The 12,300-nt window shown below is 50.7% G+C and overlaps 1 protein-coding gene across 3 annotated transcripts in view; it reads right to left on the bottom strand.

Moving 5' to 3' along the window:
• Window positions 1-158: 158 nt before the first annotated feature.
• Nup188 (nucleoporin 188) overlaps window positions 159-12,300 on the bottom strand; it is a 56,036-nt gene continuing 43,894 nt past the window's right edge. For 2 of the 3 annotated variants that reach the window (XM_026386248.2, XM_026386246.2), the window contains 19 exons: window positions 11,338-11,544; window positions 11,069-11,238; window positions 10,026-10,095; window positions 9,609-9,676; window positions 8,877-9,072; window positions 7,050-7,127; window positions 6,697-6,782; window positions 6,318-6,463; window positions 5,882-6,063; window positions 4,253-4,456; window positions 4,006-4,098; window positions 3,009-3,167; window positions 2,629-2,766; window positions 1,989-2,063; window positions 1,670-1,909; window positions 1,417-1,548; window positions 1,078-1,151; window positions 823-952; window positions 159-702 (listed from right to left, as the gene is read on the bottom strand). In XM_026386248.2, the coding sequence (XP_026242033.1) occupies window positions 526-702; window positions 823-952; window positions 1,078-1,151; window positions 1,417-1,548; window positions 1,670-1,909; window positions 1,989-2,063; window positions 2,629-2,766; window positions 3,009-3,167; window positions 4,006-4,098; window positions 4,253-4,456; window positions 5,882-6,063; window positions 6,318-6,463; window positions 6,697-6,782; window positions 7,050-7,127; window positions 8,877-9,072; window positions 9,609-9,676; window positions 10,026-10,095; window positions 11,069-11,238; window positions 11,338-11,544 (2,625 nt within the window). In that variant the 3' untranslated portion in view covers window positions 159-525. The remainder of the gene's footprint in view (window positions 703-822; window positions 953-1,077; window positions 1,152-1,416; window positions 1,549-1,669; window positions 1,910-1,988; window positions 2,064-2,628; window positions 2,767-3,008; window positions 3,168-4,005; window positions 4,099-4,252; window positions 4,457-5,881; window positions 6,064-6,317; window positions 6,464-6,696; window positions 6,783-7,049; window positions 7,128-8,876; window positions 9,073-9,608; window positions 9,677-10,025; window positions 10,096-11,068; window positions 11,239-11,337; window positions 11,545-12,300) is intronic. The other variant, XM_026386247.2, reaches the window with a different exon arrangement.

Below are 12,300 nucleotides of genomic sequence, written 5' to 3'. Positions count from 1 at the left end.
GTGTTGGTGAGTCAACCATCAATGCATCTCCTGCCTTCCACAAGCCACTGCATCACAAGCTGGGTCCCAGGCCAAGGCAGCCTGTCCATGGCTCGAGACCTGGCTTGTCCTCCCGGGGCTTGGAAGGCATGTAGCAGTCAGTTGTCTATAAACAGTATTTTAATATTCGTATAAATAGACCACAGTATTACCAAAAAACTGCAAGAACAGATCATGGAAAACAGACTCAAACACACGCACACAGCCTCCTGTGTTGCCAGCCACCACCATGGCCAGCCGAGTGCTGCGGGGGAATGCTTGAAGGACAAGACCACCCCTGGGGGGCTTTGGCCAGGAGACCAAAGCACAGCAGACCCCTGGCTCCCCACCCCTGCTGTTGACCTCTTCGTCTTTACAAAAATAATGTCAGCAGGTGGGTGTTTGGAGTCGTGCTACTTAGAAGAGGGTGACGGGAGCTGCTCTCAGTGGCAGGCAGCAGCCCTCTGCTGTGCTGGGGAAGCGGCAGGCAGGCAGCCCACCACTGCGCTATCTCTGTACATGCCGCACAAAAGCCTGCACCAGCTGGATCAGAGGCTCCTGACTCTCAGGGATGGCTTTAGAGAGGGAGGTAGCCTTGCCCTGGGGTGAGGGCAGGACACCAGCAGCAGGGGAGCTGGGGGCTCCTCGGCGGAAGTAGCGTGAGAGGCTGGAAAGCAGTGTGCTCTACAAAAAAAAAAAAAAAAAAAGATGAGGCTCAGTACCCAGGGCCATCATCCCCAACCCTCAGGTGGCTGGCCAGGCAGGGCCCCTTTCCCTCCAATCAGATCCTATATCCACTCATACCAACTCTGAGCTGAGCTCCTGCTTCATCCGCTGTTTGTCCCGTGGGTGCACAGCTGGGTCCCTAAGGTACCGCATTGCCTGGGAGATGAGCAGGTAGAAGCAGTTTTCCATGGTAAACATCAGGAGGGACCTGGGAGGAGGAGCAAGTTGGCAGTGTGGCAGAGGGCCAAGCTGGCAGGTGCGGGTGAGCCACTGAGCCAAGAGAGCAGCAGCCATGATTGCCCCGGGCCCTTAGCAAGTCCCAGAAGGTCTTACTTTAATGTTCTGGTCCCTTCTGCCTGTGTGCCAAGCCTCACAGCCTGGGTGAGGGGCTCCTTTTTCTTGTCCAGCTGGAGAAAGAAGCAACCAGTTAAAAAAAAAAAAAAAAAAATTAACAGCCGCCGCCCTCGGTTTACAAGAGCATCCTGCCTGGCAGGTCCTGCACTAAGCAACTGCACCAGTTACCTCACTGAATCCTATCAGGTGGGTCCCCTCAAGCTCATTTTAAGACAACAGGCTCAAGGACAGATAACTTGCCCCAGGTCCTGGGAAGTGGTAGACTAAGGGGAAGAGCTGGGTGGACAAGGGGCCAGAGTCCTATAGCACCTAACTTACCTCTCCAAGCATGTTGAGGGCCACATTCACTGTGGCCAGGAGGGTCCCAAAGGAGGGGGCCACTTCAGAGTCAAATGTGGGAGTGGTAAAACTCAGGGCAAACAGGAAGTTGTATTCAGCAAGATCCAGGGACTGCAAAGCAAAGAAACAATGCTCCTGGGACCCCACTAAGAGCCGGGTGACTCTCTAGCACAGCACAGAAGCCTGGAGGATGCCTCAGGGGCTGAGGGTGTGAGGAGATGGTGGCTGGTACCTGATCCAGCAGGATCTGGCAGACATCTGGGGTGAAGTGGCGCAGGGCTGCCAGGGTCCTGCTGAGGATCTTGAGAAGGCCATACTGGACTGTGTGCAAGGCTCGCTGCTCTGAGGCCTCTAGGTCAGCAGTGGGCTGTTTAGAGGAGCAGGAGGGGACAGCAGAAGCAGCAGCAGTGGTGGTGGGAGGTCGCTGAACTCTGGGAGCAACAGTCGAGGGGAGGCCATCCCCATTTTTGTTCTGGGAAGAGTCAAGAAATAAAGGGGAGTCCAAGGAGGCCTGGGTGAGCACTGTAGGCAGATGGGCTGGGATTCGTTACCTGTAAGTAATGCTGCAGCATCTTGCGGCTGTGCAGGAGGGAGGTGCAGGCCTGGCACAGGTAACCCAGGTTCACCTGGACACACAGGGTAGGAGTGGGGAATTCTTGGCGGCAGCCCCAGCCAGCCGCCTAGGCCAACCAAACAAGTCTGTCTGCGACGCCAGTTCCCTTCAGCACTGGCGCCCACGCCTCACTTAATGTCTCTGTAGCCATTAAGTGTGCCAGAGTGTAGGCCTTGCTTCCCTGCAACCTAGCAGCACGCTAGGTACCCTGAAATGTACCAAGTAATTAAACACAGAAGAACAAAGGGCTCAGGGTGAGGGGTGATGTGATCAGGCCAGTCACACAAGCAGAGCCTCTAGAGCCTGTGTTTGTGTCCTGCCCCACTGCCCACTGCCTGCAACTTCACACCTATTCCTCAGGGTCCTGAACCTGGGTCTATCTCAAAGAGCTCAAGTTCTTAACCTACCCACTGCCCTTCACTGTGGAGGGAAAACTTCCGAGTGAGCAACCTAAATGAGCCCTGGGCTCCCAAGCATAAGCTCACACTGGGGATCAGCCTGCAGTTCCCTGGAGAAGCAGAGTCCCTGTCTCTCCGCAATTCCCCAGACTCCTCCAAGAAACCACGCCCGAGGCCTACCTGGATATCACACATGAGCTGAGGCAGGTGGAAGTGCCACTCCTTCCTGAAGTGGGAGAGCTGTAGAATGAAGCCCACGGTGTGGTCCGCCTCCTCCAGGCAGGCCAGGCTCTGCACAGTCCTCACTGCATTAAGGCACTGGAAGGACGGGGGATGGCAGGGGAGGACAGGACAGTTCAGGGGCCGAATGCAGTGTGCTTACCCACCAACAGAAGGGTAAGTCCTGAGCCACAGCTGAGAAGGCAGCACACAGTGGCATAGCCTAACAATAAAAGGCTTCTGTCTGAGTAGACCAGAAACCTTACAGTACCCCCAGAAACAAGGGCATTGTCACCCTCAGCCACTGGGCTCCTAGTCCCTGGGAGGCAGCAGCCCCTCACTTGCAAAGTCCGCTCCTGGTGGACGCCCACGAAGTCCAGGGCCTCAGTCAGGAAATTGTAGCGCAGAGTCTTGAGCAGCCGCTCCATCAAGGACATGGACAGGCGGTAGACCCCTGGCCAGGAAGGGGCATCCAGGGATTTCCGAGATGTGCTGGGTGTCTAAGAGAAAACAGCAGAGGAGCTCAGGAGGCAGGGCCATAGGAATTCAGGTGAGAGGGCAGCAGGGCCTCCCTGTGGCTGGCAGCTGGGAGGAGAAACCTCCTGCAGTGGGCGCAGGCACTGCAACAGCAAGTCCATCCACCGAAACCAGCAGGGCCAGAAGCAGGCAAGGCCAGCAGATGCAGAGAGCACTGGCAGAGAGGTACAGGATTCCGAGTTCTAGTCTGAGTTGCCATAAGCCAGCAGAATCAACATGAATGTATCCCTGCCCTGGAAACAAATACAGACCAATTCTGACAGGAGCGAGAGACTGGCTGAGAAGCACTCTTCTGAGATTAGAAGATAGCTGCTATACTAGAGGTATCTGGGGTGGGGTATGCAGAGGGCTGGGTGCTGAGGACCCACCAAGCACCCACAACACAGGCTGCCCTCCTCCTCACCAAGGGCTAAAAAATCACAAGTACACACTGGTTTTTGGAGGAAGAGGATTACAACTGCCCTGGTTGAAAACCTACCCTCAAAGTCCTGTCCTGTTCCCCTTCACAACTCAAAAGGAAGACTCTATCCCAGCTTCCAAAGCTGGTGTACAGGGACCAGGTAGTGCATTTTGGTGCTAGGGACCAACCCAGAATCTTGCACATATGAATCTTTGCTCAGCTGCCTATCAGTGAGATCCACCTGGGGGCAGGGAAGAATCCACACCATAGGGGCACTGGATGAGCCGCACAGAGGAGAGCAACTACAGGGTCACAAACAGGCAGCAAGACAGGAGAGGGCACTTTTTGCCTGAAAAGTGCAGGAGGCCAACCCAGGCTCCTGGCAGGCTCCTGGCACTCACCTGCCCAGTGCCGTTGGTGCTGAGCTGGTACACACTCAGGAGAGGCAAACAAATGCTCTGGGTGAGGCCAGCCCCAGCCACTGCTGTGGCTCCCTGGGAGGACAGATGTGGAATGAGTTGGAGTCTGCACTGCCCCATAAACTAGAGCCGAGCCTGCAGGCACCCTGCAAGCTCAGCCCAGCCCCCAGCTTTTGGGAGCATCACCACTAGTAGGGAGGTTCCTCCTACCCTCAGGCTGGCGTCCTACCTGCTGGGTGCGAGCCAGGGTGAGGAGCAGGTGCAGTGCAGCCTCAGTGAAATGCAGGTTCTGCTTCATGCGGAGGCTCACCTCCAGGGTGGTGAGGAGGGTGGGCAAGATGGGGAGCCTGCGAGTCACCTGCAGCCATGAGTCCCCGTCCTCATCCACCTCACATAGCTCCTTGGCTAGGTGCAGGCCCAGGACACACACCTGCTAGGGTCCAGGGGCAAAGATGAGTAAAAAGAAAAGGGCACAGTACATGAAAGAAAGAGGAGGAGGGGCCCTTCTGGCCGCCCAAGACCTCTTGTTACATACAGCTGAGTGTTGCCTGTGATGGATACAGCTCATGCTTCCTCCTCATCCTGCCCCACTCCTGTGTCTACCTCTACGAAATGGCAAGTCCATCCACCCAAACAAGCAACCCCTAAACTGACAGAGCCACCACTACCTCTTCCCTCTCTGCCCCCAACACTACCATCATGAGCCTCATCAGTGCCACCTCCCGCCTAGCACCAGCTCTGCCAATCGGAGTCTGGGTGACTTCACCTCTTGCTACACCACTTGCACAGGCCTCACTCCTGACACCAATGGCTTTTCACACTTATTCTGACCACAGACTGTGCCCCCATGTACACCCAGGTAGAGTTTTCCACTAATAGTATCCACTCTCACATCACAGAAAGCATGCTGATTTTCGGTTTTCTGTGCTGGGGTTCAAACCCAGGAGCATGGCATGCTAGGCAAGGGCTCCACCACTGAGCCACACCTCCAACCCTTTTGATTTGAGACAGGTCTCACTGTGTTGCCCAGGCTGACCTCGAACTTGCATTCTCCTGCCTCAGCCCCCAAGTAGCTGATATTACAGGTGTGTGCTATCACACCCAGTTGATGTTTCTTTTTAATTCTAATTCATTTTTTAAAAATATTTTTTAGTTGTAGTTGAACACAATACCTTTATTAATGTATTTTTATGTGGTGCTGAGGATCGAACAAGGGCCTTGCATGTGCTAGGAAAGCGCTCTACCATTGAGCCCCAGCCCCAGCCCTATTCTAATTCATTTTAAAAATGCTGATTGTAGTCAGATGAGCTAATTTCACTAATAGGTCATGACCCAGTTTAAAAAACACAGTTCTGTACTACATACATCTGGTGATCTCTCTCCTTGGCTTAAGAGCCTTCAATCATTTTCTGTGTCATTTCAGCACCAGATCAAAGAACCTGAGAAGCGAGATTGCTACCATCCAGCCCCCATTTCACTCATACCAGCCTTTCCTCAGGTCACCAGAAGATGCTGACCAAAGTTTGGCAATGTACCCTTCTCGCTGCCCAAATCTTCCCTGAACCTTTTGCCTGCTGGGGCCTGTCTACCACCCACTAAGCCACTGCTGGGAAGGCACCTTCTTTTCAGGGGCACTCAATCACTGAGCCACAACCCCATCCCCAGCAAGGCACTTTTTCTTGAGTCACCAGATGAGGCTGAAGCCAAGCTGAAACTCTCACCCGCTTTCTCCATCAGGCTGCACTCCAATGGCAACTACCACCTTTCCCACCAGGCTGCAAAGTCCACAAGAGCAGCCCAGGGCCAGCACAGAGCCGGCAGGCAGTTAGAAAGACAGCCTGCCAGGGTGCTCCCTCACCCCATCACGCTGGTCCTTATGTCGGAGCCGAGAGCAGTCATCCGTCTCCATGCTGTCCTTGTCCTCTGTGGCACTGCCTGATGCCAGACTGTGGCGGGTCTGGTCGAAGAGTGCAATCACCTCTTCTTGGAGTGTCTCGCAGACATTCAGAACCAGCTGGGAGTACTGGGGGATGTCACTTACTACAGAGCAGATGGGGAGGGAACACTTGTCACAATCAGAGGTCAACTCTCACTGCACACCAATGCTTCTTTCCCAAGCAGGGGCTGGGAATGCAGTAGGTGCTGACAGTGTCATCTCACAGGAGGGAAGGAGTGATGGGTGGGAAAGAAAAAGCGCTTTCTTGAGGCAAGAATTATTAAATTAAAAACCTCGAAAGTCAGAGGAAAAACATGTGGCCCTGGCTGGGGGAAGCCCACCCAGGCTGGCCCCTCACCTCGCATCTCCTTCATCTGTAACACTGTGATGAACGCTGAGAACACCTTGGCCTTGGTCTTCTCCATGAGCTGCTGGTCTGCCTGCAGCACACCTTCCAGGATCTCCGCCAGAGGCCCAAGGATTTCATCCACAGGACCTAACTCTCTGCAAGCATGGGGGGCAGCTTTCACTCACAGGCCATGCACGGCCCTGTTCCACCTCAGGTGCCTCAGGCAGACTGCTGTGCCCCTGCTTGTTTGGTATGCCTCCCTTTCCCTATGATAAAAGCTAGTCCGGCCCGCTGTCCCTGCTCCAGGGTGATGAGGGTCATTAAGGAGGAGCACGCAGACCTGCAGAAGAAGTTGGGGCCTTGAGCTTCTCTCCTGCCTGGTGCTCACCTTTTCCACTGCCGGAGGAGGACGAGCAGCAGTGTGCACATCATGGAGCCAAGGCGGAGGCAGTTCATGGAGGCAGGAACTAGGAGCTAAAGAGAGACAGTGGAGCAGGTAGGAGCCCTGCTTCCTGTGAACAGACACTGTGCAAGACCTGCGCTCCATCCACAGGGAACCATTCGGCCTCCTGCCTTCTTTCCTTGGCAGTGCGTTCACAGGGGTGCAACAAGGGAGGAGGGGCCCAGGGCTGCTGCCCACCCGAGCCCTCTGACCCGACCACCTGTGTGGCCTGCAGGGCATGAGCTACTTCACTGGAGAGCACCTCCAGGAGGAGAGGGAACTCTGCCAGACACACTTACTAAAGCTTTGGTCCCATCCAGCACATCAAGAAAGAGCTGGCGTCGTACCGCAGAGTCAGTCAAGTGCATGATATCTGCCTACGAAGGAACAGAAAAAAGTTTTGGTTGGGAAAATCTCCTAGACTTCAGAAGCCAAGAAATGTGGGGCCCTCCACAATTAGTCATTGACAAGTCCCTAATTAAAATAGGGCTTAAGGGTCATGCTGCTTCTCCACTGATCCGGTCAGAATCAAGCCCAAGTTCACCTCTTCCAGATTCCAGACTTCCTCTGCTTAGAAGTCTTCAAAGACTTCCCAGTGCCAGGGAAATCCATATGGCCCACCAGCCTTGTGGGCTCTGGCCCCACCAGCCACACATACCACCCTACCTTCCTCACTCCGGTCCAACCCTCCTTGCCTTTCCTGCTTTAACACACTTAGCTCTTTTCTACTTCTGGACTTGGCACCTGCAATTCCATCTGCTGAGACATCTTTACTTTATAGGCATTAGGCTCGGAGGTTCTTGTCTACACAGGCCCCAGCTGGGACACCACCAACTTGGGGAGGGCCCGCCTGACCACTCCTGTCTCATGTGTTCATCACCACAGCATCTTATTTTCTTCAAAGCAATGACTAACATAACAATCTGAATCTGTATTTTTTTTTAAAAATTTATTTATTTATTTTTACATGGTGCTGAGGATTAAACCCAGTGCCTCACACATACTAGACAAGCATTCCACCACTGAGCCACAACCCCAGCTCCTAAATCTGTTTTTTCATTTGTGAATTTGTTTATAATCTACACCCTCATGGGAACTCACCATGACATCAAAGACCTCATTTTCCTTGCTTACTACTAACCCTGCCAATACTTATTCAATGAAAGAATGAGTGGTCCCAATCTGGACTTAACCAATAAGCTTCCTGAAGGGCAGAGGATTGCAGGGTTTTCAGAGCTACTTCTCAAGAATTGCTCCTGATGACGGCCTTTTTAAAAAGGAGGTGACACAGACATTTATTCCCTGGGGAATCAATCGCTACCAAAAGTGGCCAAGTCTGGAGGTGTGTCTGAAGACTCAAGGGTCCACAGTCACTAATGCTCTCATACCTACACTTCCTAGGTTCAAAGCACACAGGAAGTCTGGCACTGAGGAACAAGCCACAGAAATGAACAAGATGCCTGGAACAGGGGGCACCCACCCATCTCAATTGTTAATAAAGCTAAGGTATCAACCCAGATGCCCTCAGGAAGAACAACTTCAGACCAAATCTTTATAACACAGCATGGTATTGAGCCACAAAAAAAAAACACCAAGAACAATGGAAACTTCCCAAATGTCAACTCTCTCTAAAAAACCGACTCTCCAGACACAGTACAGTGACAGTGGTCTCACTTCTTTTAAGACCAGGAAATGCAGTTTCTAAAACCAAAGAAAACAAACATCTAAGAGGAGGCTACTGCAACTTCTACCTGTTGGCCAGTCCCCAAGCCTAAGCCCAGTGCCTACAGGGCATATAGCACCAGAGGCAGAGACAGACACAAGAAGGAAGGGAGGCACATGAAGCTCAGGGTAAGCCAGGACAGAGAAGCTTCAGTAGGCCTCCAGCAATGGCTGCAGGAATTCTGAATTACTTCTCTATAATCTTCTCAAGAGTCTCCTATTAGACGCAAAACCCTCAACCACCCCTTATCAGTCCCAATCTCTTGGTGCAGAACCCATTACATTTTGAATCTCAAAGAGAGAAACTCTGATTCATTCTTATCAAAAGAGGCTATATCTGCTAGGGATCTCAACACAACAGTGCTAAATTACCAAAGTAAAAACTCCCCCAAGGAGATCCTTACATGACTGGTGGCAATGATGAGAAGCATCCTCCAGGCAGAGATCAACATCTGATACTCTAATAAGGACGTGCAGCTGCTGCCCTCTGTCTCAGCCATGTGAACTGCCAAGGACTTGACATACCCCGACCAGTAGGCAAAGCACTTCTCACTGGAAAATTTCTTGAGTGTATCTTTTAATGATTGGTCTAATGAACCCCTACGATATTAAGAAAATACAAACCCCATGGTTAGGTTGTAAAAGCAGGTGGGAATGTGATGGATGCAGATCTTTGCTACGGCAGAGAGAGCCATATCACATGGACTTAAGGCAGACAGATGGCTCCAGGATCACCTGGGGTGGACTGAGACTTTTTGGTCAATATAATGGGTTAGGCTGAGCCCTTCTAGGATTCCTACTCCATAAAATCCTGCTTTGTAATACCACTCCTGATAATCATAATGCCATCAACAGACTGTCCAGGGAGCTCCCTGGCCCTTCACGAATGGTTCTAAATCAGCCCTCTCCTCTGCACTCACTCTCAAGCCTCCACATCCCCAGTAACCCCAGCTACTCAGGAGGCTGAGGTAGGAGGATCACAAGTTTGAGGCCGGCCTGGGCAATTTTACCGAGACCCTGTCTCAAAATAATAAAAGGGCTGAGGATATAGCTCAGTGGTCAAGTATCCCTGGATTCCATCCCTAATAGTGCCCCCCAAGACAATAAAAAATAACTCACAACAGGAAAGAACTCACTTAACTACATAGTATATCTCCAAGCAAATTATCTTCATGATGAGGGCACAGGTTTCCAGGATGCTGGGCTGTGGAGGGGAGGCAGAACAAACATCACATAAAAAACCCTCTTCCCTCGCACCCCCACCCACTAATAGGCTATGTGACAACAGTGATCCAACACTTGGAAAACAAACAAGCACAGTCCCTGTTAAAGGTGAATGGGCATCTAATATATAAGGGCAGGGGCTTCAGGTCCACAAAGTCACCCAGCAAGAAAAGACCACAGAGCAATCCACCCAGAGCAAGGTAAGTCATTTTCCTTCCCAAAGCAAGACTTGAAAGATGTTTCATGCAAAGAAAACATTCTGTGGCTAACCGGGGAAGGTATCCTTCTCTTCACCTTCCCCTCACAGCCCAGCCTCTACCACAGCTTACCTCAGATGTCTCTGAGGGAGGAGAAAGGGTTCCAAACAACGGACTGGTTAAATTCTCCCAAAACTTGGGTCTAGAAGAAAACAAATATTGGAGAAAACACATTTTCTCTCCCATTGTCTTTTCTCCTCTTTCCAGCTCCCCTCGGTGGTCACGATTTACCAGTTCCAATACTAACATGTGTTCCTCCATAAACATAAAGGATTCCATAGATAAAAATTATATTCTCTTTAAGAAATCTAACTGTACATTGAAGAGTTGATCAACAAAAGAATTATAATACTTGGGATACAACCCAGGAGCACATTACTACTAAACTACATCTCCAGTCCTTTTTGATCTTAAATTGTCCAGGCTGGCTTCAAACTTGTGATCCTCCCACCTTAGCCTTCCACATCATTGGAATTATGGGTATACACCACTGCACCCAGCTCTTTATAGAACTCTTAAGGATCATTCCACTATATATTTCCCAAAACCCTATAAAAAAGAATAGAGAGGAAATTAAGAGAACAAACTCCCAAAACTGAACCTTATTTAACATACATTCCTTTTGTGCCACCAGGGTCCCAGAGAACAGGGTTTTTCGCTCTATCCAATGGCCCAAGGAAGCCATTCTCATCTACTGTTTCTCAAGAATAATAGGTTCTGCCAGCCAAGGTGATGCACACCTGAATCCCAGCGACTCTGGAAGCTGAGGCAGGAGGATCACAAGTTCTAGGCCAACCCCAGCAACTTAGTGAAACCTTGTTTCAAAATATAAAATAGTGAAGTTCCCCTGTGTATAATCCCTAATACCAAAAGAAGAACGAATACAGAAGACAGAACACAAAAGTGATGGAATCTGAAGATAACACCTGCTAGTGTCAGCATTAAAAAGAAAAATACAAGACTCCCCTGTAATTAGCTATGTGATAAGCATTTTTTATGCACATTCCCAATAGAGAGTCACAGACATCTCTGCAGGTAAAAGCTACTGTTATTCCTTTTTCACAGACAAGGACAAGGAGACTCAGAAGTTAAATAAGTCTGGGAGGCAGATTTACTTGGTTCTGAGGACCAGCATGGCACTGTCCCGGCGGTCCTGCCACAGAGCATGCAGAAAGGCAATGGCTGCACGATGCAGCAGAGGTGGGCACCAGTACCGATCCTGCTGCTGGGAATCAATCAGCTCCAGGACCACGTGGAGACAACTCCACTCACCAAGGCTGAATTCCTGCAAGGGGGAGAAGTGGGAATTCAAGTTCCACAGCCACTGCAAGCAGCCACACCTCCCAGGAGCCACTGCCCAGCCTCACACCAAGTGCAGGCTCACCTTGGAGCCATCACTGCCGTCTGTCACCTCCAGATTTAGAAACAGTTCTATAAGGCCTGGCTGGGTCTCCACAGCAACTGTGAGAAATTCCAGAATCATGACTTTGATGCGCATGTCCTCAATCTTGCTCTGAAGGCGGGTCAGGAAGGCATCACGAATGGCAGCTGCATCATTGCCCAGACAAGCATACACTGACATTGGGGCCACCTAGCAGAGACCAGGACACACTGGCTTATAGTTCTGCTTTTAGAAAAACCTCAATGGGCTCCTACAGAAGGGAGCTCAGAGAGCTCCAGATACAGCAGAGAGAGATGCATATAGTCATAAAACTCTCAGATGAGGACCAACATTTACAGAAGAGCAAACATAAAAAGATGGCCGGGACATGACTCAGAGCTAGAGTGCTTGGCTAGTACATGTGAGGCCCAGGGTTTAATTTCTGGTACTACATTAAATGAAGGAGCTGGGACTGGGGCTCTGCACGTGCCTAGTATGTGTGAGACACTGGGTTCAATTCTCAGCACCACATATAAATAAATAAAATAGAGGTCTATCAACAACTAAAATAAAATATTAAAAAAAGATGAAATCAGAAAAGATATTTTTTTTGTCTATTAGATTGGTAAAGACGGAAAAACTGATAAAGTCTCTGTGCAAGGATGTAAAACTTAGGTGTTAGAAACATAAATTGTTGAAGGCAAGACTAGCTGTTCCAAAATATATAAAGTGGTAGCTGGGCACAGTGGTGCACTGTAATCCCAGCTACTAAGGAGACTAAGGCAGGAGGATTATTAACTCTGAGGCCAGCCTGGGCAATTCAATGAGACCTGTCTTAAAATAAAAAAAGACGGGAATGTAGCTCAGCAGCAGAGTACCTACAGTGGCCAGATGTTTCAGCAGCTGAATGGCCAGACCTAGCATATGTAAGGCCTGGGTTCAAGCCCCAATACCCAAAATCCCAGC

The sequence above is a fragment of the Urocitellus parryii genome, chromosome 4 (genome assembly GCF_045843805.1).
Source record: "Urocitellus parryii isolate mUroPar1 chromosome 4, mUroPar1.hap1, whole genome shotgun sequence".
NCBI lineage: Eukaryota > Metazoa > Chordata > Mammalia > Rodentia > Sciuridae > Urocitellus > Urocitellus parryii.
Note: the sequence above shows the minus strand (reverse complement) of the source record. Positions and strands in the feature narration are given on the sequence as shown.